Raw genomic sequence first — 21,819 nt, forward strand, 5'->3', positions numbered from 1 at the left:
AGGGCAGAAAGAGAGGGGGGGTGGATTGATTTCATGTTCCGGTATGATATGGAGCGTTGCTGCTTGATAAGGGGGGTGGAGATGTCTATGTCCAGGGTGAGGGCCAGGTGGTCTGAGAGGATGTCTGTAAGGTTGAAGCTGGTGAGGTTGCTGATGGAGAGTCCAATGGTGCAAATTAAGTCCAGGGTGTGTCCTTTTTTGTGGGTGGGGAAGTCAACGTGTTGAGTGATATTAAATGAGTTTAGAATGTCCAGAAATTCAGTGGCAGTTTTGCAGGTGGTGTAGTCGACATGAATGTTGAAATCTCCCAGTAGGATGACTGAAGGTGAAATGGCACAGAGTTGGGTGAGAAATTCAGAGAGATCGGAAAGGAATGCAGAGTTGGGTTTGGGGGGGCGGCAGATGATTGCAGTGACCAGGGGTTTGGGGCCAGGCAGCTTGAATGACTGGTGCTCAAAGGAGGAGGGGGTTGTGAGGGTTACAGCAGTGGGTTTCAAATGTTGGCGGTATATTGTAGCTATACCACCACCAGGACCGTCAGGTGGTTTATCCATGTAGGTGAGATCCTGGGGGTGTAGCTCTGTTGAGGTGAATGTATTCCAGTGGTTTTTGCCAGTTTTCAGTTATGCTAAAAAAGTCTATATTGTTGTCAGTTATGAATTCATTGAGTATTGGTCCTTTTTTATGAAGTGAGCGGGTATTGAGCAGAGCGAATTTGAGGGATGGGTGAAGTTGGATGGGTGGGGGAGCTTTGGTCAACGGTTACAGATAGGCGGAGCGCACGTGTGGTTTGTTGTTGTGATGACGTGTGACGCCACTGGGGGTGGATCGGTTGCGTGACCAAAGTGATGGGATGCAGTGTTGTTCAGTCCGGGAGTAAATAAACTTTCGACGGGAGCTTCTGTGGATGTATCTGGGTCGGCGAAACAGTCTGTGTGTTTTGATGGTTGCTGTGATGTCTGGAGGTATGGTGATGTGTTTGTTGAGTTTGAGGAGTTGCAGAGCGGAGTATTTGAGTAGCATGCTGGCAGTGGTGGATGTTAGCCTGGGATCGTTGGCCAGAGATGGAGAGACAGGCACAACACGATGATCCACAGAATGACAGAGGAGAGGAGAGAGGAGTTGGTGGAGGGACAGCGGTCCGTGATTTGCGGCATAGCCATCCCTAAGCTTCAATGCCTTTTAGGGGCACTCACCTTTTGTTTATTTTTGGTTTAAGCGTTAGACACCCTTTTACCTGCACACTGCCTCCCGCTTTTTCCGACATCTACAAAGCAATTAGCTACCTGCTGCCACCTGCTGATATGGAAGAGTATTACACAATTACTCTGCCGAGCTCTAGACAGCACCGACACTCAACGACAACACATCATTTACAGACTATAATTACTGGTTTGCAAAAAATATTTTTTACCCCAAATCGGTGAAATTAGATAATCTCCCACGGCACACCAGACTGTATCTCACGGCACACTAGTGTGCCGCGGCACAGTGGTTGAAAAACACTGGTGTAGACCACAAGGAAGTGTTTTACATTTAGAAAAAAAAAAAATAATAATAATATGACTCCCTTAATGCGCCCTATAATCCGGTGCGCCTAATATATGAAAAAAGATTTTAAAAAATAGACCATTCATCGGCAGTGCGCCTTATATTCCGGTGCGCCCAATGGTCCGGAAAATACGACAGCATAAAGAGTCGGTATCGATATTTCAGTATCGAGCCGCACAAGTCAAAAGAAAACTGAGATGGTGTAGTTGGATTTTTTACCACCTAAACAGTAATAGGTGTACACCTGTGAGAAAGAGAAGAGGACTTTAGACAACAACTGAAGTTAAAGTTAAAGTACCAATGATTGTCACACACACACGAGGTGTGGTGAAATTAACCTCTGCATTTGACCCATCCCCTTGTTCACCCCCAGGGAGGTGAGGGGAGCAGTGAGCAGCAGCAGTGGCCACGCTCGGGAATCATTTTTGGTGATTTAACCCCCAATTCCAACCCTTGATGCTGAGTGCCAAGCAGGGAGGTAATGGGTCCCATTTTTATAGTCTTTGGTATGACTCGGCCGGGGTTTGAACTCACGACTTACCGATCTCAGGGCGGACACTCTAATCACTAGGCCACTGAGTAGGTAAGTGTGACCAGTAGATGGCAGTCATACATAAGAGATACATGTAAGTTAAAGTTAAAGTACCAATGATTGTCACACACACACTAGGTATGGGGAAATTTGACCCATCCCCTTGTTCACCCCCTGGGAGGTGAGGGGAGCAGTGAGCAGCAGCGGTGCCACGCCCGGGAATAATTTTTTGGTGATTTAACCCCCATTTCCAACCCTTGATGCTGAGTGCCAAGCAGGGAGGTAATGGGTTCCATTTTTATAGTCTTTGGTATGACTCGGCCGGGGTTTGAACTCACGACCTACCAATCTCAGGGCGGACACTCTAATCACTAGGCCACTGAGTAGGTAAGTGTGACCAGTAGATGGCAGTCATACATAAGTGATACATGTAAGTTAAAGTTAAAGTACCAATGATTGTCACACACACACTAGGTATGGGGAAATTTGTCCTCTGCATTTGACTCATCCCCTTGTTCACCCCCTGGGAGGTGAGGGGAGCAGTAAGCAGCAGCGGTGGCCACGCTCGGGAATCATTTTTGGTGATTTAACCCCCAATTCCAACCCTTGATGCTGAGTGCCAAGCAGGGAGGTAATGGGTCCCATTTTTATAGTCTTTGCTATGACTCGGCCGGGGTTTGAACTCACGACCTACCGATCTCAGGGCGGACACTCTCACCACAACTGAGCAGGTTTACTAAACCTATGATTAAAACCGCCGTCCAAATGAATGCTTATCTGACGCTTACCAGCACGGGGATTGAACACTACTTCAGTGCTAAGACGTGTCATACAACCTCTGCAGAATAACTTTATATGAAACTTAAGTTAACCCGGTCAATTCATTTTTTTTTAACTTGGGCATCGTTCAGCGTCCACGCAATGCAATTTGTAGTTCCACTGAAGCTTTTAATTGTCATTCTGTTCCCCTCCCCGAGTGTGTTTTAGTGTGCGTGTGCGTGCACACGAGGACATTCCTGCACGGCTGGATGATGATGTGCCCTGACAGCCTGGCGGGGTATCAGCTTAGACACCGATGAAGCCCACTGAATCAATCACGCCTGTCGCACAACTGGGTCCATCGATCAGCCACCACAAAGTGATCGGCAGCGGGCCTGATGAAGTTTTTTTTTTTTTCATTCGGCGGCAGGCAGGCACTTGTTGACACGCTTAGTTAGGGATGGCGTGTCACGAAGAACACGCGTACTGTTGATTGAAGAGGAAGAGTGAGGTGACAACTGCCTGGTGTGATGGAGGAGGCGTCACACGATGGTGAGTGATGACTTCTACAACCTTGACTATTGTTGGCTGGAGTCGTTGACATATTGCAATTTACATTTCATCAGCCGAAACAATCCCATCAGGTTAGATGTTCATATTGTATGACGAAGTGTACAAACCCTGTTTCCATATGAGTTGGGAAATTGTGTTAGATGTAAATATAAACGGAATAAAATGATTGGCAAATCATTTTCAACCCATTATCAGTTGAATATGCTACAAAGACAACATATTTGATGTTCAAACTGATAAACATTTTTTTTTTTTGCAAATAATCATTAACTTTAGAATTTGATGCCAGCAACACATGACAAAGAAGTTGGGAAAGGTGGCAATAAATACTGATAAAGTTGAGGAATGCTCATCAAACACTTATTTGGAACATCCCACAGGTGAACAGGCAAATTGGGAACAGGTGGGTGCTATGATTGGGTATAATAGTAGATTCCATGAAATGCTCAGTCATTCACAAACAAGGATGGGGCGAGGGTCACCACTTTGTCAACAAATGCGTGAGCAAATTGTTGAACAGTTTAAGAAAAACCTTTCTCAACCAGCTATTGCAAGGAATTTAGGGATTTCACCATCTACGGTTCATAATATCATCAAAGGGTTCAGAGAATCTGGAGAAATCACTGCACGTAAGCAGCTAAGCCCGTGACCTTTGATCCCTCAGGCTATACTGCGTCAAAAAGCGACATCAGTGTGTAAAGAATATCACCACATGGGCTCAGGAACACTTCATAAACCTACTGTCAGTAACTACAGTTGGTCGCTACATCTGTAAGTGCAAGTTAAAACTCTCCTATGCAAGGCAAAAACCATTTATCAACAACACCCAGAAATGCCGTCGGCTTCACTGGGCCTGAGCTCATCTCAGATGGACTGACACAAAGTGGAAAAGTGTTCTGTGGTCTGACGAGTCCACATTTCAAATTGTTTTTGGAAACTGTGGACGTCGTGTCCTCCGGACCAAAGAGGAAAAGAACCATCCGGATTGTTATAGGCGGAAAGTTGAAAAGCCAGCATCTGTGATGGTATGGGGGTGTATTAGTGCCCAAGGCATGGGTAACTTACACATCTGTGAAGGCGCCATTAATGCTGAAAGGTACATACAGGTTTTGGAGCAACATATGTTGCCATCCAAGCAACGTTACCATGGACGCCCCTGCTTATTTCAGCAAGACAATGCCAAGCCACGTGTTACATCAACGTGGCTTCATAGTAAAAGAGTGCGGGTACTAGACTGGCCTGCCTGTAGTCCAGACCTGTCTCCCATTGAAAATGTGTGGCGCATTATGAAGCCTAAAATGCCACAACGGAGACCCCCGGACTGTTGAACAACTTAAGCTGTACATCAAGCAAGAATGGTAAATAATTCCACCTGAGAAGCTTAAAAAATGTAACACAGTGGTGAACATGCCCTTTCCCAACTACTTTGGCACGTGTTGCAGCCATGAAATTCTAAGTTAATTATTATTTGCAAAAAAAAAAAAAAAGTTTATGAGTTTGAACATCAAATATGTTGTCTTTGTAGCATATTCAATTGAATATGGGTTGGAAAGGATTTGCAAATCATTGTATTCCGTTTATATTTACATCTAACACAATTTCCCAACTCATATGGAAACAGGGTTTGTAATTGTATATGTGTCATCAACACCAATAACCCTTCTTAAAAGTTGACCTTACTCTGCAAAACTTGTAATAATGTTCTTACAGTATTGAGAGCCTACACTGCAAAAAGTCAGTGTTCAAAAACAAAAACAAAAAAATACACAAATTAGGGGTATTTTATTTGAACTAAGCAAAATTATCTGCCAATAGAACAAGAAAATGTGGCTTGTCAAGACTTTCCAAAACAAGTAAAATTAGCTAACCTCAATGAACCCAAAAATACCTTCAAATAAGCATATTCTCACTAATAACAACTGTACTACTATATGAGTACGTATTTTCTATTGTTTCCATGAAAATAAAACAGCAAAGTCCATTTGGCTGTCATCTGTTTTAATATGAGACACAATTGTGTCAAAAGTATTTTTTATTTTTTTTTCCATTCTTGAAATAAGAAATTATTACTTTAAAAAAGTAGTTTTATACTTGTGAGTGTTGATGATACAACTTTGCAACACTTGATATTCTAGTTTCAAGCATGTTTTACTCATTATAGGTCATCAAATCGCAGCAACAAGCTGTAATATCTTACTGAGATCATTTAGGACCAAATCCCTTAAAACAAGTAAAACACTCTTAGTGCTTAGTGAGAAGAATTATCGTATCAGACAGAAAATAAGCAAATATCACCCTTATTTGAGATATTTAATCTTACTTACAGTTTTTGCAGTGTAAAAAGAACAATCTTTCATCTCATGATCTGCCACACATGTTTGCTCTGCTTCTGAAACGCTCAGATGTTTGTTTCTGAAATTGACAGATTTTTTTATGGCAGTTAACTTTGTAAAAAAATAAATAAAAAAATAAGTAATCACAACACATTTTACAATGCAGCCTCTAAAGGGCAAATTCAAAAAAATCTAAGACCAGGGATTAACACTTTCCAAATTTGTGTTAAAACCACACTTTTAAAAGTGTATCGAGTCAAAGCTCTTAATGGTGAAGTAACAACGCTCAGAATAGTCAAATGTAACACCTATTACGTGTTGTTTTGTACACTAGTGTACTGTGCGAAATGCACAACACTGTCAGTGTATTTTCCACAGGGTCTCTGCAGGTTTCAGCGAGTCAAACCTTTTTAAGACTATAGTGAAAGAAATTTAGCATCCATAACCAATTGGAGGCACAGAATGATTGCATAGCTTTTTCACATTGAAAAACAAAATGTTTAACATAACTAAAAACACTACAAACCGCTCTATTTGGTCACATTTTCAGTAGACCCATAATAACTTCATAAAAGAACCAAACTTCATGAATGTTTTTTTGTGACCAAGTATGTGCTCCAATCACTCTATCACAAAAAAATAAGAGTTGTAGAAATTATTGGAAACTCAAGACAGCCATGACATTATGTAGTGTATGTAAACTTTTGACCACGACTGTATGTTTGGAAAAAGGTATTGCCAAACGTGATTAACGTCGTTAATTACAAAGACTTCCTGTTTCAACAACCACCAGAAAGCATAACAATATTGTCTGTGAAAGAGACTGTCGGCACTTCTCCAAAAACTAAATGGTTATCTTTTGCACTGTTATTGGTTGTCAGTATTGAGGGAAAAAACAACATCTACAGCATACTTGCCAACCTTGAGACCTCCGATTTCGGGAGGTGGGGTGTGGGGGTGGGGGGCGTGGTTAAGAGGGGAGGAGTATATTTACAGCCAGAATTCACCAAGTCAAATATTTCCTCTATATATATATATATATATATATATATATATTGTGGAGCATCACAATACCTCCGAACAGGTGAGACTAGGCGGAGGGCCAGCCATCCCAATGAAAGCATGCACCAGGCGGTCAAACTACGCCACCCTCTAGGTGTGGTCATTGAAGGCAAGTACATCCCTAATTTTATCCTCAATCAGGCTGATGTGTGGCCACCTGCCCCAAGGCAGCTGTGTCAGGTTGGCAATCACTGTGTTTGATTTAAATAGCACCTCAGTGTTTGACTCATTGTGTGGCTGGCTCCCTGCTGGGAAAGGTCTGCTTCCATCGGGCGGTAAGTGTGTTGCTCCACTGAAATGAAGTTTGTAAATTAGTCTGCTAAATGTGTAAGATGTTTGATTCATTGAATGCTGTTTTATTGAACTTTGCACTGATCAGAGATTTCTCTGCTATATGTTCCAGGCAATTTAGGAGTCCTGATCAAGGCATGAGGAATGAGATAATTTGTTTGTTTAAATGAAAGCCCCAACCAGGAGGAATTTAAGTTAACCTGCATTCCAAAAAAGTGACTGAATAAAGCAACGCTGCTGCATTTGAACCCTAACAGAACTGTCTCTGGGAGGTTGGTTTGTGACCGCACATCACAAATTGGTGGAGAATGCAGGTATAGAAGACCCTCCCCAACCACAGTATGGAGCAAGCAGTAAGGGCGCTCCTGCAAAGCCAGGCGGAGTTGCAGAATGCGATGAAGGAACTGCTCAAGAAGGTCGACAAAGACGAAGCAGTGGTTCGAGCCCCGGGGGGAGTCCTCACCAAACAAGGCCCCGATGACGACGTTGAAGCCTATTTGGAGCTCTTCGAGCGCACTGCTACAAGGGAGCGATGGCCACCCGGTGAGTGGGCAGGAATAATTGCCCCGTTCCTCATTGGGGAGACCCAGCACGCCTGCCGCGACCTGCGAGCAGAGGACGCACGAGACTACCCCAAGCTCAAGGCCGCCATATTAGCAAGTCATGGGTACAGTCTACCAGCTAGAGCTCAGCGATACCACGCCTGGGCCTACTGTGCCAGCCAGCCGCCCAGGGCCCAGCTCGCAGAACTACTACGTCTTACCCAGGGCTGGCTGACGAGTGGCGGGGAGACACCCTGGCTCCAAATATTGGTGATTGATCGGTGTATTCGAGCTTTGCCGCCCGATGCCAGAAAGTATGCTGCGCAGGTGAGCCCCACCTCCCTGGATTCTCTGGTAGCTCTGTTGGAGAACTACCAAGTTAGCAACGAGATGCTCCGAACCACCAGAGCTGAGCCAAGCCGCCCCACCCCTGCTGAAAGGATGGGCCGTGAACGCCGGCGATCTCCTCCCCGTACTCCTCCATGTAATGCCCCAAGGGATAGTAACCCACCGGAAAGGTTGACCCGACCCCCCAGAAGGTGCTATGTCTGCAGGCGAGAAGGCCACACCTCCTGGGCCTGTCCGGAGCGGGACCGAGACGTCTCAATGCCCTCTGCCGCCAGCTCGGGTGCCCACCGACCTTGCTTGCACACCGGGGACGCCAGCCGACCCCATGCCACCCTGCCGGTGTGGGTGGGAGGTACAGACGGCCATGCCCTGATTGATTCTGGCAGCGTCGTCACCTTGGTGAGGGCTGACTACGCTGGTCCTGTCGGCGCAGACACCATCCCGGTCACCTGCGTCCATGGTGATGTCCGCCATTACCCGGTCAGCCATATCCGGGTCCAGACCCCCCGTGGAGACGCCGTTGTGGCTGCTGGGGTGGTCCCCAACCTACCTGTCCCTCTGCTGATAGGCACGGATTGTGCCCTCTTCCAGCGGTATTGGAACCCAGGCCGCCGCCGCCCACATCCTCCCCGACAAACAAGACGCAGAGACCGGCTCCCCGCAGCCTCGACCCCGCGGACCGCATTCCCCACCTTCCAAGCACCTAGAGAAACCTCACGAGGAAGTGGAGCATCTGAAAGAGACGCCAGTGGGGGAGAGACCCCTCCAGCCAGTGAAGACCCCTTCTCTGAGTTCCCGCTCATGCCGGTCGAGGGGAATCCACCTCAAGGCGAGTACGCCACAGCCCAATGGGCTGACCCCAACCTGGAAATGGCCCGCCAAAGCATCACCACCATAGACTGTCAACTGGTCTCTGGGGTGAGTGTGATGTCTTATCCTCATTTTTTGGTAAAAGCGGGTCTGTTGTACCGAAGTGCAAAAACTAAGGGTGGGGAAGTTGTCGAACAACTATTAGTGCCAAAAAATTACGTCACCCGGGTGTTATACCTCGCTCACTCCCACCAATTAGGGGCTCATCTGGGAGCCCAGAAAACCTATGACCGAGTGGTCGCACGCTTTTATTGGCCCGGGATGAAGCGAGCCGTCGAAGACTTTTGTCGCACCTGTCCGGAATGCCAAAAAGCGGCACCGCGACCCTTTCTCCGGAATCCCCTCATACCCCTCCCTATTATTGAGACGCCATTTTCACGAATAGCTATGGACATTGTGGGGCCGTTGCCAAAATCGTCTCGTGGACACCGCTATATCCTTGTCATCGTCGATTACGCAACCCGATACCCCGAGGCCATTCCCTTGCGTGTTGCTACTGCCAAGAATGTTGCCCATGAACTACTCATGCTTTTTAGCCGGGTTGGAATAGCAGACGAGGTTTTGACAGACCAGGGTACCTGTTTTATGGCCCGTGTAATGACCACATTGTATAAATGGCTTAAGATAAAACAGATCGGAACCTCAGTTTATCACCCACAAACTAACGGACTAGTGGAACGCTTTAATTCAACCTTGAAGACAATGTTAAGGAAACTGGTTGAAGTTGACGGGAAAGACTGGGACCGGTTAATTCCTTATGTACTGTTTGCTATTCGTGAAGTGCCACAAGCCTCTACAGGTTTTTCTCCCTTTGAGCTGCTCTACGGGCGGAATCCACGGGGTCTGCTAGACCTCGCCAAGCAAGCCTGGGAAAGTCAGCCGTCCCCCCACCGGAACGTTATAGACCACGTGGAACACCTACAGGAGAGAGCCAGAAGAGTATGGCCACTGGTCCGGGACCATATGGAGAAGGCTCAAGCCGCCCAGGCACGAACATACAACAAGGGCGCCCGTCTCCGTGAGTTTAAGGTGGGTGACCTTGTCTTAGTATTGGTCCCGACGGCAGAGTGCAAATTCTTGGCTAAGTGGCACGGCCCGTACGAGATCGCTGAGCGAGTGGGGGCCGTCAACTACCGTGTACAGCAACCCGGCCGGAGGAAAGGTTTGCAGCTCTACCATGTAAATGTATTGAAAAGATGGCACACTGCTGCACCTTTGCCTAGCCCTGCCCTTCTAACGGACCTCTCTTCCCAGAAACATGCCGTCAATGTAGGCGTGGACCTTGGCCCAACACAAATCCAAGATGTCCAACAGCTCTTGGACCGCTACCGGGACATTTTTGCAGAGATGCCCGGGCGCACCCATGTCATAGAACATGACATAGAGACCCCGCCTGGGAAGGTGGTCAGGCAACGACCATACAGGGTCCCAGAAGCGCGGAGGGAAGCGATAAAAGAAGAGGTAAAAAAGATGCTTGACCAAGGCGTCATTGAAGAGTCCTACAGCCCTTGGTCCAGTCCAATCGTGTTCGTCCCTAAACCAGATGGCTCCTTGAGGTTTTGCAACGACTTCCGAAAACTAAACGACATATCCACCTTCGATGCATATCCCATGCCTAGAGCCGATGAGCTGATTGACCGCCTTGGACCTGCCCGCTTCGTCAGCACCATGGACTTGACAAAAGGTTATTGGCAGGTACCCCTGACCCAGAGAGCCAAACCCAAGACGGCCTTCTCAACTCCAGACAGCTTATTCCAGTACACTGTCCTCCCCTTCGGCATTCACGGGGCCCCTGCGACCTTCCAGCGCATGATGGACCGAATCCTCCGTCCTCACCAAACCTATGCCGCCGCCTATCTTGATGACATCGTGGTCCACAGCGCCACCTGGGCCCACCATCTGGAACACCTGGAGGCTGTCCTCAAGGCCCTTCGTCAGGCTGGTCTAACAGCGAACAGCAAGAAGTGCCGGGTAGGATGGACCGAAACCGACTACCTTGGGTATACGATAGGCCGTGGGTGTGTGCGACCCCAAGCCCAGAAGGTGGAGAAGATACGGAACTGGCCCCGCCCCATCACTAAAAAACAGGTGCAGTCCTTCTTAGGTCTGATCGGATACTACCAGAAGTTTATCAAAGACTTTGCCACAATAGCGGCCCCCCTCAACGACCTCACTCGCCAACGGTCAACCCACCGAGTATCTTGGACCACCGTAACGGAAGGGGCCTTCGAGAAGTTAAAGCAGGCTCTGTGTGAGGAACCCATCCTTGTTGCACCTGACTTCACGAAGCCATTCGTCCTCCACACAGATGCCTCTGGCACTGGGATCGGGGCAGTCCTAGCCCAATTGGTTGGCGCCGATGAACACCCCGTAACCTTCATTAGCCGAAAATTGCTGAAGCACGAGAAAAATTACTCTACCGTAGAGAAAGAGTGTCTTGCTGTGAAGTGGGCCATCCACCATCTCAGGTATTACCTATGGGGAAGACGCTTCACTCTGGTGACCGACCACGCCCCCCTCAAATGGATGGCCACCAATAAGGACAGCAACGCTCGGGTGACACGCTGGTTCCTGGAACTCCAAAATTATAAGTTCACCGTCGAGCACCGCCCTGGAAAGGAAATCCGCCACGCCGACGCGATGTCCCGCCGCTACGAAGATGAGGAACACGAAGCTCCTCGTCCCAACAAGGAGCTTAGGGGGGGATATGTGGAGCATCACAATACCTCCGAACAGGTGAGACTAGGCGGAGGGCCAGCCATCCCAATGAAAGCATGCACCAGGCGGTCAAACTACGCCACCCTCTAGGTGTGGTCATTGAAGGCAAGTACATCCCTAATTTTATCCTCAATCAGGCTGATGTGTGGCCACCTGCCCCAAGGCAGCTGTGTCAGGTTGGCAATCACTGTTTGATTTAAATAGCACCTCAGTGTTTGACTCATTGTGTGGCTGGCTCCCTGCTGGGAAAGGTCTGCTTCCATCGGGCGGTAAGTGTGTTGCTCCACTGAAATGAAGTTTGTAAATTAGTCTGCTAAATGTGTAAGATGTTTGATTCATTGAATGCTGTTTTATTGAACTTTGCACTGATCAGAGATTTCTCTGCTATATGTTCCAGGCAATTTAGGAGTCCTGATCAAGGCATGAGGAATGAGATAATTTGTTTGTTTAAATGAAAGCCCCAACCAGGAGGAATTTAAGTTAACCTGCATTCCAAAAATGTGACTGAATAAAGCAACGCTGCTGCGTTTGAACCCTAACAGAACTGTCTCTGGGAGGTTGGTTTGTGACCGCATGTCACAATATATATATATATATATATATATATATATATATATATAGGAAATACTTGATTTTCAGTGAATTCTACATATATATATATATATATATATATATATATTTCATCATTTCATTTATTTACACATATACACACACATAACACTCATCTACTCATTGTTGAGTTAAGGGTTGAATTGTCCATCCTTGTTCTATTCTCTGTCACTATTTTTCTAACCATGCCGAACACCCTCTCTGATGATGCATTCTGCTTTGTCTCCTTGTTGTGTGCGCAGTTGTGCACTGTACTCTCTAAAAGCCCTAGATGTTATTATCACATATGCATGTACAGTAGATGGCAGTATTGTCCTGTTTAAGAGTGTCACAACATTTCTGTTTACGGCAGACGAACTGCTTTACGGTAGACGAAAATGTGACTGCTGTTGTGTGTTGCCGCGCTGGGAGGACGTTAATGAAACTGCCTAACAATAAACCCACATAAGAAACCAAGAACTCCCCCTCGATCATTCTACAGTTATAACGTGATTGGGCAGGCACACTGTTTATATTGTGGGAAAGCGGACGTGAAAACAGGCTGTCGACACATCACTCAGGTCCGCCTGAATTTCGGGAGATTTTCGGGAGAAAATTTGTCCCGGGAGGTTTTCGGGAGAGGCGCTGAATTTCGGGAGTCTCCCGGAAAATCCGGGAGGGTTGGCAAGTATGATCTACAGTACTACTGTTTGCAAGAAGTTGTGAAAATCAGGGCGCCCAGACAGAACAATTGTCTAAAAAGAAAGAAGGCAATTATGGATTGCAAGCCTCAGATAGAATTTGGAAGAATGTGGTTAGAGTGTCCGCCCTGAGACTGGAAGGTCGTGAGTTCTAACGGCCGAGTCATACCGAAGACTATAAAAATGGGACCCGTTGCCTCCCTGCTTGGCACTCAGCATCAAGGGTTGGAATTGGGGGTTCAATCACCAAAATGATTCCCGAGCGTGTCCACCACTGCTGCTCACTGCTCCCCTCACCTCCCAGGGGGTGTACATGGGCATGGGTCAAATGCAGGGAGTCATTTCACCGCACCTAGTGTGTGTGTGAGACTATCGTTGGGACTTTAACTTTAAAGGCCTACTGAAATGAATTTGTTTTATTTAATCGGGGATAGCAGATCCATTCTATGTGTCATACTTGATAATTTCGCAATATTGCCATATTTTTGCTGAAAGGATTTAGTAGAGAACATCGACGATAAAGTTCGCAACTTTTGGTTGCTGATAAAAAAAGCCTTGCCTGTACCGGAAGTAGCGTGACGTCACAAGTTGAAAGTCTCCTCACATTTCCCCATTGTTTACACCAACAGCGAGAGCGATTCGGACCGAGAAAGCGACGATTACCCCATTAATTTGAGCCAGGATGAAAGATTTGTGGATGAAAAACGTGAGAGTGAAGGACTAGAGTGCAGTGCAGGACGTATCTTTTTTCGCTCTGACCGTAACTTAGGTACAAGGGCTCATTGGATTCCACACTCTCTCCTTTTTCTATTGTGGATCACGGATTTGTATTTTAAACCACCTCGGATACTATATCCTCTTGAAAATGAGAGTCGAGAACGCGAAATGGACATTCACACTGACTTTTATCTCCACGACAATACATCAGCGAAGCACTTTAGCTACGGAGCTATCGTGATAGCATCGGGCTTAACTGCAGATAGAAACAAAAGAAATAAACCCCTGACTGGAAGGATAGACAGAAAATCAACAATACTATTAAACCATGGACCTGTAACTACACGGTTAATGCTTTCCAGCCTGGCGAAGATTAACAATGCTGTTGCTAACGACGTCATTGAATCGAACTTAGCTACGGACCTCGACAGAGCTATGATAAAAACATTAGCTCTCCACCTACGCCAACTCTCATCTGCTCATCAACACTGAAGCTCACCTGCGTTCCAGCGATGGACGGAGCGACGAAGGACTTCACCCGATCATCGATGCGGTCGGCGGCTAGCGTCGGATAGCGCGTCTGCTATCCAAGTCAAAGTCCTCCTGGTTGTGTTGCTGTAGCCAGACGCTAATACACCGATCGCACCTACAGGTTTGTTCTTTGCAGTCTCCATTGTTCATTAACCAAATTGCAAAAGATTCACCAACACAGATGTCCAGAATACTGTGGAATTTAGCGATGAAAAAAGACGATTTAAGCTGGCGACCGACATATTCCAAAATGTCTGTTTCAACTATTGACGTCACGTGCATACGTCATCATACATAGACGTTTTCAACCGGAAGTTTCCCGGGAAATTTAAAATTGCACTTTATAAGTTAACCCGGCCGTATTGGCATGTGTTGCAATGTTAAGATTTCATCATTGATATATAAACTATCAGACTGCGTGGTCGGTAGTAGTGGGTTTCAGTAGGCCTTTAATGTTTACATTTGCTCAGCTCTTTTTGCATCTGCTATGCATATCACGTTGACGACATTTTCACCTGCTTTTAGTGAATTCTTTGGGAAAATAGTAGTTATTACTTAAATGCTAAATGTTAAATGGGTTATACTTGTATAGCGCTTTTCTACCTTTAAGGTACTCAAAGCGCTTTGACACTATTTCCACATTCACACACTGATGGCGGGAGCTGCCCTGCAGGGCCCTAACCACCACCCATCAGGAGCAAGGGTGAAGTGTCTTGCTCAAGGACACAAAGGACGTGACGAGGTTGGTAGAAGGTGGGGATCGCACCAGGAACCCTCAGGTTGCTGACACGGCCACTCTCCCAACAGCACCACGCCGTCCCCCCACTTAACTATGACAAGATGACATTAATTATGTCTTCCTTGCTTTCTGGGTCCTCACCCAGCTACAAACTGAGTGTGTGTCAGCAACCTTTATAGCTTTTAATGGGGACTAATTATGCAAAACCAACTTTTCTTACCTACTGGTACCTGCTGCGGTGTATTTTAGATCTCCATAAGTCCTGTAAATTTGAAATCAAAGCGTGGAGGCATTGCAGAGTAAAACAATCTTGCCTTACTTTGCATTTCCTCGAAACAAACCGTTTGAAAAATTGCCCCGTTTTTGACGTCTTTCCGAAGTGTGACGTCAGCGGATATCTCCATATATGGTAAAGGTTTACCCAAAGAGTTTTGCGTGAGTCCGCTATTTTTAATTCATGCAGTACGCCACAACTTCTCCACGATGGAACCCAATGAAGGAAAATGTTAGGTTGTTGGTTCCTTTAACCAGCACGAGTCACTGCACAAACTTTCAGCCTCACCTGAAATAAAAAAAAGTGCCCTCCCTTTAACTTTGCCTTCAACTGTGAAGAAGTCACTCCGCATGTGTGCAAACCACTTTGAAGAGTTCTGCTTCAGAAGCCTGCGCCAGTATGAAGATGAATTTTCCGAAAAAGTGCTTTTAATGGCGGGCTCGGTCGGTGCCTTCTATTTATGGCAATGGAGAAGACAACCAAACGGTAAGTAATAACAGTAAGTTAAAAAAATGTGTGAATGATACTTAAGTAATGTTAGCTCGATTTGTTGTGTAGCCAGCTTAGCCTTCTACTGCAAGACAATAGCATCACCGTTGTAGGGCATATAAAGAATAATCTTCCTAAAAACTGCTTTTAATTGGATCAGTGCTACTGTGTTTGGCAATGGATGAGTAAATGATATAATTAATTCTTGCATTTGCGATGTAGCTCGTAGCGTAGATTCCAGCTTTTTCTTTAGCCTCTTCTCTTGGCATTCAATCGATCGCAACTGGACTGTTTGGTTTGTCTTAAAAGACGTTTTGCGTCTCATCCGAGTAGGCTTCATCAGTTCATGCTCATAGACTTTGATTGGTCAGATCTAGTCTAGCGCCTTTGTAGTCCGTGCCGACACCGTAGTCGATAAGGTTCTTCTTTTTCTCTATCTTCTTGTTATGGGACATGCATCCTCCATTGTTGCCATTTTTAATATAAAGTAGTGTAAAGTTCTTACTTATATCTGTCAGTAAACTCGCCATGAAAGCGCTAAAACATACCGGTGTGGTGAGTTTACATTATTCACCCAAAGAACTTTAGTTATTAGAGAGTTTCGGTCGGACGGTTTTTCACAGGACACATTTCCGGCAGATGAGGAGATGTTGCTCCGTTTATGATTTAAGTAAAGTCTGAATGTCAGTTAGCGCCATCTTTTGACACTTCTTCCACCCCCGTCCTTGCACGCTACACCGCTACAACAAAGATGACGGGGAGAAGACGCTGCCGAAGGTGAGCCACGTAAATAAGACCGCCCACAAAACGGCGCATCCGGAAGCGACTGTCAGAAAGCGGCTTGAAGAACATTTTGACCAAAGAACCACCATTACATGGTATGTAGACCAAAAGCAAGTGTTTTACATTAAAAAAAAAAAATTAAATAATATGACTCCTTTAATGCGCCCTATTATCCGGTGCACCTTATATATGAAAAAAGATCGAAAATAGACCATTCATCGGCAGTGCGTCTTATAATCCGGTGTGCCCTATCGTCCGGAAAATACGGTACATTGGATTGGCGAAACAGAGTCATGTGACAGTGCCTGCCAGAAGTCTTTGCAAGCCTTAATTGATACTTACAAATAATTGTGATTTAATTAAATGTAACGATCAGAATGAGACTCAATGTAACAGAGTAAAAGTAGCGTTTCTAAAAGTAAAAAGTATGTCACAATAAAACTACTCTGACTAGTACAATTTATCCAAAAAGTTACTTAAGTGAATGTAACGGAGTAAATGTAGCGTGTTACTACCCAACTCTGACAATTGGTGTGTGCTTACTTTATGTAATATTATGTTTTTGCTAGTCAGCATTGATATGAATCTTCTTCAGCAATTAGCGGCTCTTTATCCACATAATGCTCCTTTTTGGAGGGATTAAGTTGATCCCTTTATAGGATTTTTAGACTTTTTCATTATCCCTTGAATTATTTTTCACCGCAGTGTTTACAAATAGACGTTCAAAAAAAAAAAAAAATCAATTTAAGGAAACAATCGCTAATGGCAGTTATTAAATAAGATGTGGATCAGAATAATACACATTTAGATCAATGTTTTTATGTAGGGGAAATATTCGGAAATATTAACACATTTTATTTTTGTTGCATTTTCATTGTATACATTCTATAAGGTGGTGACCCCATGCTTTATCAATCAATTAATCAATCAAAGTTTACTTATATAGCCCTAAATCACAAGTGTCTAAAAGGGCTGCACAAGCCACAACGACATCCTCGGCTCAGATCCCACATCAGGGCAAGAAAAAACATCTCACAGACATGCTCCTTTCAAAATGATCCCCTGCTGGTCTCCCAATGGACCGGACTTTCACATGAAGTCGGAGTGACCACTCCTTATGCATCAGTCGGTGACGTCTCTGCGCCCCGACGTGTCTACATGCAAGAGCAGTGCATGGTGTCAAAGTCAAGGCTCGCGAATGAATGATGTATGGCCCCCGGGATGATCTTTGATTAGTATTAGAACCGGCCCGCAGGCCACAGCCTGGCACGCACCAATACTCCATCAGTGTTGGTGCTAGGAATTTTCCAAATGGGGACCCCATCAAGTCATAAAAATGGAGTCCCACCGTAAATTTTTGGGGTCCCACTTTTTTGTAAGCGTTTTGAAAACAAATGATAAATGTATGCATTGTCCTGTTGTATCTCACATTCTATATTGCGTTTTGGAAAAAGGTTGTCATAAATGTTACTTAAAGGCCTACTGAAATGCGATTTTCTTATTTAAACGGGGATAGCAGGTCCATTCTGTGTGTCATACTTGATCATTTCGCGATATTGTCATATTTTTGCTGAAAGGATTTAGTAGAGAACATCGACGATAAAGTTCGCAACTTTTGGTCGCTGATAAAAAAGCCTTGCCTGTACCGGAAGTATCAGACGAGTAGCGTGACGTCACATGTTGTGGAGCTCCTCACATCTGCACATTGTTTACAATCATGGCCACCAGCAGCGAGAGCGATTCGGACCGAGAAAGCGACAATTTCCCCATTAATTTGAGCGAGGATGAAAGATTTGTGGATGAGGAAAGTGAGAGTGAAGGACTAGAGCGCAGTGGGAGCGATTCAGATAGGGAAGATGCTGTGAGAGGCGGGTGGGACCTGATATTCAGCTGGGAATGACTAAAACAGTAAATAAACACAAGACATATATATACTCTATTAGCCACAACACAACAAGGCTTATATTTAATATGCCACAAATTAATCCCACATAACAAACACCTCCCCCCTCCCGTCCATATAACCCGCCAATACAACTCAAACACCTGCACAACACACTCAATCCCACAGCCTAAAGTACCGTTCACCTCCCCAAAGTTCATACAGCACATATATTTCCCCAAAGTCCCCAAAGTTACGTACGTGACATGCACATAGCGGCACGCACGTACGGGCAAGCGATCAAATGTTTGGAAGCCGCAGCTGCATGCGTACTCACGGTACCGCGTCTGCGTATCCAACTCAAAGTCCTCCTGGTAAGAGTCTCTGTTGTCCCAGTTCTCCACAGGCCAATGGTAAAGCTTGACTGTCATCTTTCGGGAATGTAAACAATGAAACACCGGCCGTGTTTGTGTTGCTGCAGTCGGCCGCAATACACCGCTTCCCACCTACAGCTTTCTTCTTTGCTGTCTCCATTGTTCATTGAACAAATTGCAAAAGATTCACCAACACAGATGTCCAGAATACTGTGGAATTTTGCGATGAAAACAGACGACTTAATAGCGGGCCACCATGCTGTCTCAAAATGTCCTCTACAATCCGCGACGTCACACGCTGACGTCATCAGACCGAGACGTTTTCAGCAGGATATGTCGCGCGAAATTTAAAATTCACTTTAGTAAGCTAACCCGGCCATATTGGCATGTGTTGCAATGTTAAGATTTCATCATTGATGTATAAACTATCAGACTGCGTGGTCGGTAGTAGTGGGTTTCAGTAGGCCTTTAATTCATTAAAAAAAATAATACAAAAGAAAACAAATGTTTATGCATATGTAAATGTATTTAGTTATAAACATTCATTTACTTTCTTCTCTCCTTCATGGATCTAAACTTTACCGCTGCCGCTATTTGTTTTCTGTATTTTTTTTGTAATATTTTCAGAATGTATTTGTTCTATTTTTGGAAGAGAAAACAATCTGAAGTTGTCTTAATTTTTTTCAGTTTCAATGCCATGATTTTAATAGTTCGGCCCGCGTGTGCACAGATTTTCCTCCATGCGGCCCCTGAGCTAAAAATTAGATCCTGCAAGAGGATCCCCTGCTGGCCCCACTATGGACTGGACTCTCACATTATTAACCGTATCCACTCGGCGCCCACATCTGCGGTCCCTTCCAAGGTTTGTCATTGTTCCCATTGGGTTGAGTTTTTTTTCTTGCCCTGATGTGGGATCTGAGCCGAGGATGTCATCGTGGTTTGTGCAGCCCTTTGAGACATTTGTGATTAAAGGGGAACATTATCACCAGACCTATGTAAGCGTCAATATATACCTTGATGTTGCAGAAAAAAGACCATATATTTTTTTAACCGATTTCCGAACTCCAAATGGGTGAATTTTGGCGAATTAAACGCCTTTCTAATATTCGCTCTCGGAGCGACATTGGGAAGCAATCCGCCATTTTCTCAAACACCGAGTCAAATCAGCTCTGTTATTTTCCGTTTTTTCGACTGTTTTCCGTACCTTGGAGACATCATGCCTCGTCGGTGTGTTGTCGGAGGGTGTAACAACACGAACAGGGACGGATTCAAGTTGCACCAGTGGCCCAAAGATGCGAAAGTGGCAAGAAATTGGACGATTGTTCCGCACACTTTACCGACGAAAGCTATGCTACGACAGAGATGGCAAGAATGTGTGGATATCCTGCGACACTCAAAGCAGATGCATTTCCAACGATAAAGTCAAAGAAATCTGCCGCCAAACCCCCATTGAATCTGCCGGAGTGTGTGAGCAATTCAGGGACAAAGGACCTCGCTAGCACGGCAAGAAATGGCGGCAGTTTGTTCCCGCAGACGAGCGAGCTAAACCCCCTATCGACCCTAGCTTCCCTGGCCTGCTGACATCAACTCCAAAACTGGACAGATCAGCTTTCAGGAAAAGAGCGCGGATGAGGGTATGTCTACAGAATATATTAATTGATGAAAATTGGGCTGTCTGCACTCTCAAAGTGCATGTTGTTGCCAAATGTATTTCATATGCTGTAAACCTAGTTCATAGTTGTTAGTTTCCTTTAATGCCAAACAAACACATACCAAATGTTGGTTAGAAGGTGATCGCCGAATTCGTCCTCGCTTTCTCCCGTGTCGCTGGCTGTCGTGTCGTTTTCGTCGGTTTGGCTTGCATACGGTTCAAACCGATATGGCTCAATAGCGTCAGTTTCTTCTTCAATTTCGTTTTCGCTACCTGCCTCCACACTACAACCATCCGTTTCAATACATTCGTAATCTGTTGAATCGCTTAAGTCGCTGAAATCCGAGTCTGAATCCGAGCTAATGTCGCTATAGCTTGCTGTTCTTTCCGCCATGTTTGTTTGTGTTGGCTTCACTATGTGACGTCACAGGAAAATGGACGGGTGGTTAAAATCAGGCACTTTGAAGCTTTTTTTAGGGATATTGCGTGATGGGTAACATTTTGAAAAAAACTTCGAAAAATATAATAAGCCACTGGGAACTTTAATGGTTTTAACCATTCTGAAATTGTGATAATGTTCCCCTTTTAGGGTTATATAAGTCAACTTTGATTGATTGATTTCTTAAAACGCTGCACCTTTGGTTTGACTGGTTTAGTTTAGTTTATTAAGGATCCTGTTGCATTAAATAAATGATAAATGATAAATGGGTTGTACTTGTATAGCGCTTTTCTACCTACAAGGTACTCAAAGCGCTTTGACACTACTTCCACATTTACCCATTCACACACACTGATGGAGGGAGCTGCCATGCAAGGCGCTAACCAGCACCCATCAGGAGCAAGGGTGAAGTGTCTTGCTCAGGACACAACGGACATGACGAGGTTGGTACTAGGTGGGGATTGAACCAGGGACCCTCGGGTCGCGCACGGCCATTCTTCCACTGCGCCACGCCGTCCCTTTAGAACCAATTCTTCCTCCAAGGGAATTTAAGTTACTGGTCAATCCCAAGTTCTTTCGAATGACATATAAGCTGAGTATGAATGATCACCAGAACAGAATAGGTATTTTGCAATTTATTCCAAAGCTTTGGGAGACCAACCTAAAAAAAAAACACATTCAATCTGCATAGCCAAGTTGATCTAACACTTTTATGGAAGTGCCCTCTTCTTCAATCTGCCAATAGCCCCCACCCTTCAGAAGGAATACACAAGTTCATTGTTCTACTCAGGATGAGGTAAAAAAAAAAGGAGTACTCCAACTCCCTACATTCCCAAGCTCAAGGTAACTCAAAGTGCATTAGCGGGCATAAGAAGAAGAAAAAACAGAAAGAGTACAAATGGAAAACACTAGCTATTTCAAATATAACTATAGAAAGAAATAACTCTTAAATAACTATGTATATGTATATATATATATATATACTGTATTTCTCCTCCTTCAATCCCCATTAGTCTACACCACAGTAGAGACTATTCTTCCTGGTGTCCAGGCAAAAAACATCACACAATCA

General features: G+C 45.0%; 1 protein-coding gene across 1 annotated transcript; it reads left to right on the top strand.

Annotated features, from left to right (window-relative positions):
- The first annotated feature begins 705 nt into the window (after nt 1–705).
- On the top strand, nt 706–12,113 carry LOC140678810 (uncharacterized). Its single transcript, XM_072913172.1, has 2 exons — nt 706–3,394; nt 7,214–12,113. The coding sequence occupies exon 2, from the start codon at nt 7,443–7,445 to the stop codon at nt 11,667–11,669; it is 4,227 nt and encodes a 1,408-aa protein (XP_072769273.1). The 5' UTR covers nt 706–3,394; nt 7,214–7,442; the 3' UTR covers nt 11,670–12,113.
- The last annotated feature ends 9,706 nt before the right edge of the window (nt 12,114–21,819 follow it).

Source organism: Nerophis lumbriciformis, linkage group LG05 (genome assembly GCF_033978685.3).
Source record: "Nerophis lumbriciformis linkage group LG05, RoL_Nlum_v2.1, whole genome shotgun sequence".
NCBI classification, from domain to species: domain Eukaryota; kingdom Metazoa; phylum Chordata; class Actinopteri; order Syngnathiformes; family Syngnathidae; genus Nerophis; species Nerophis lumbriciformis.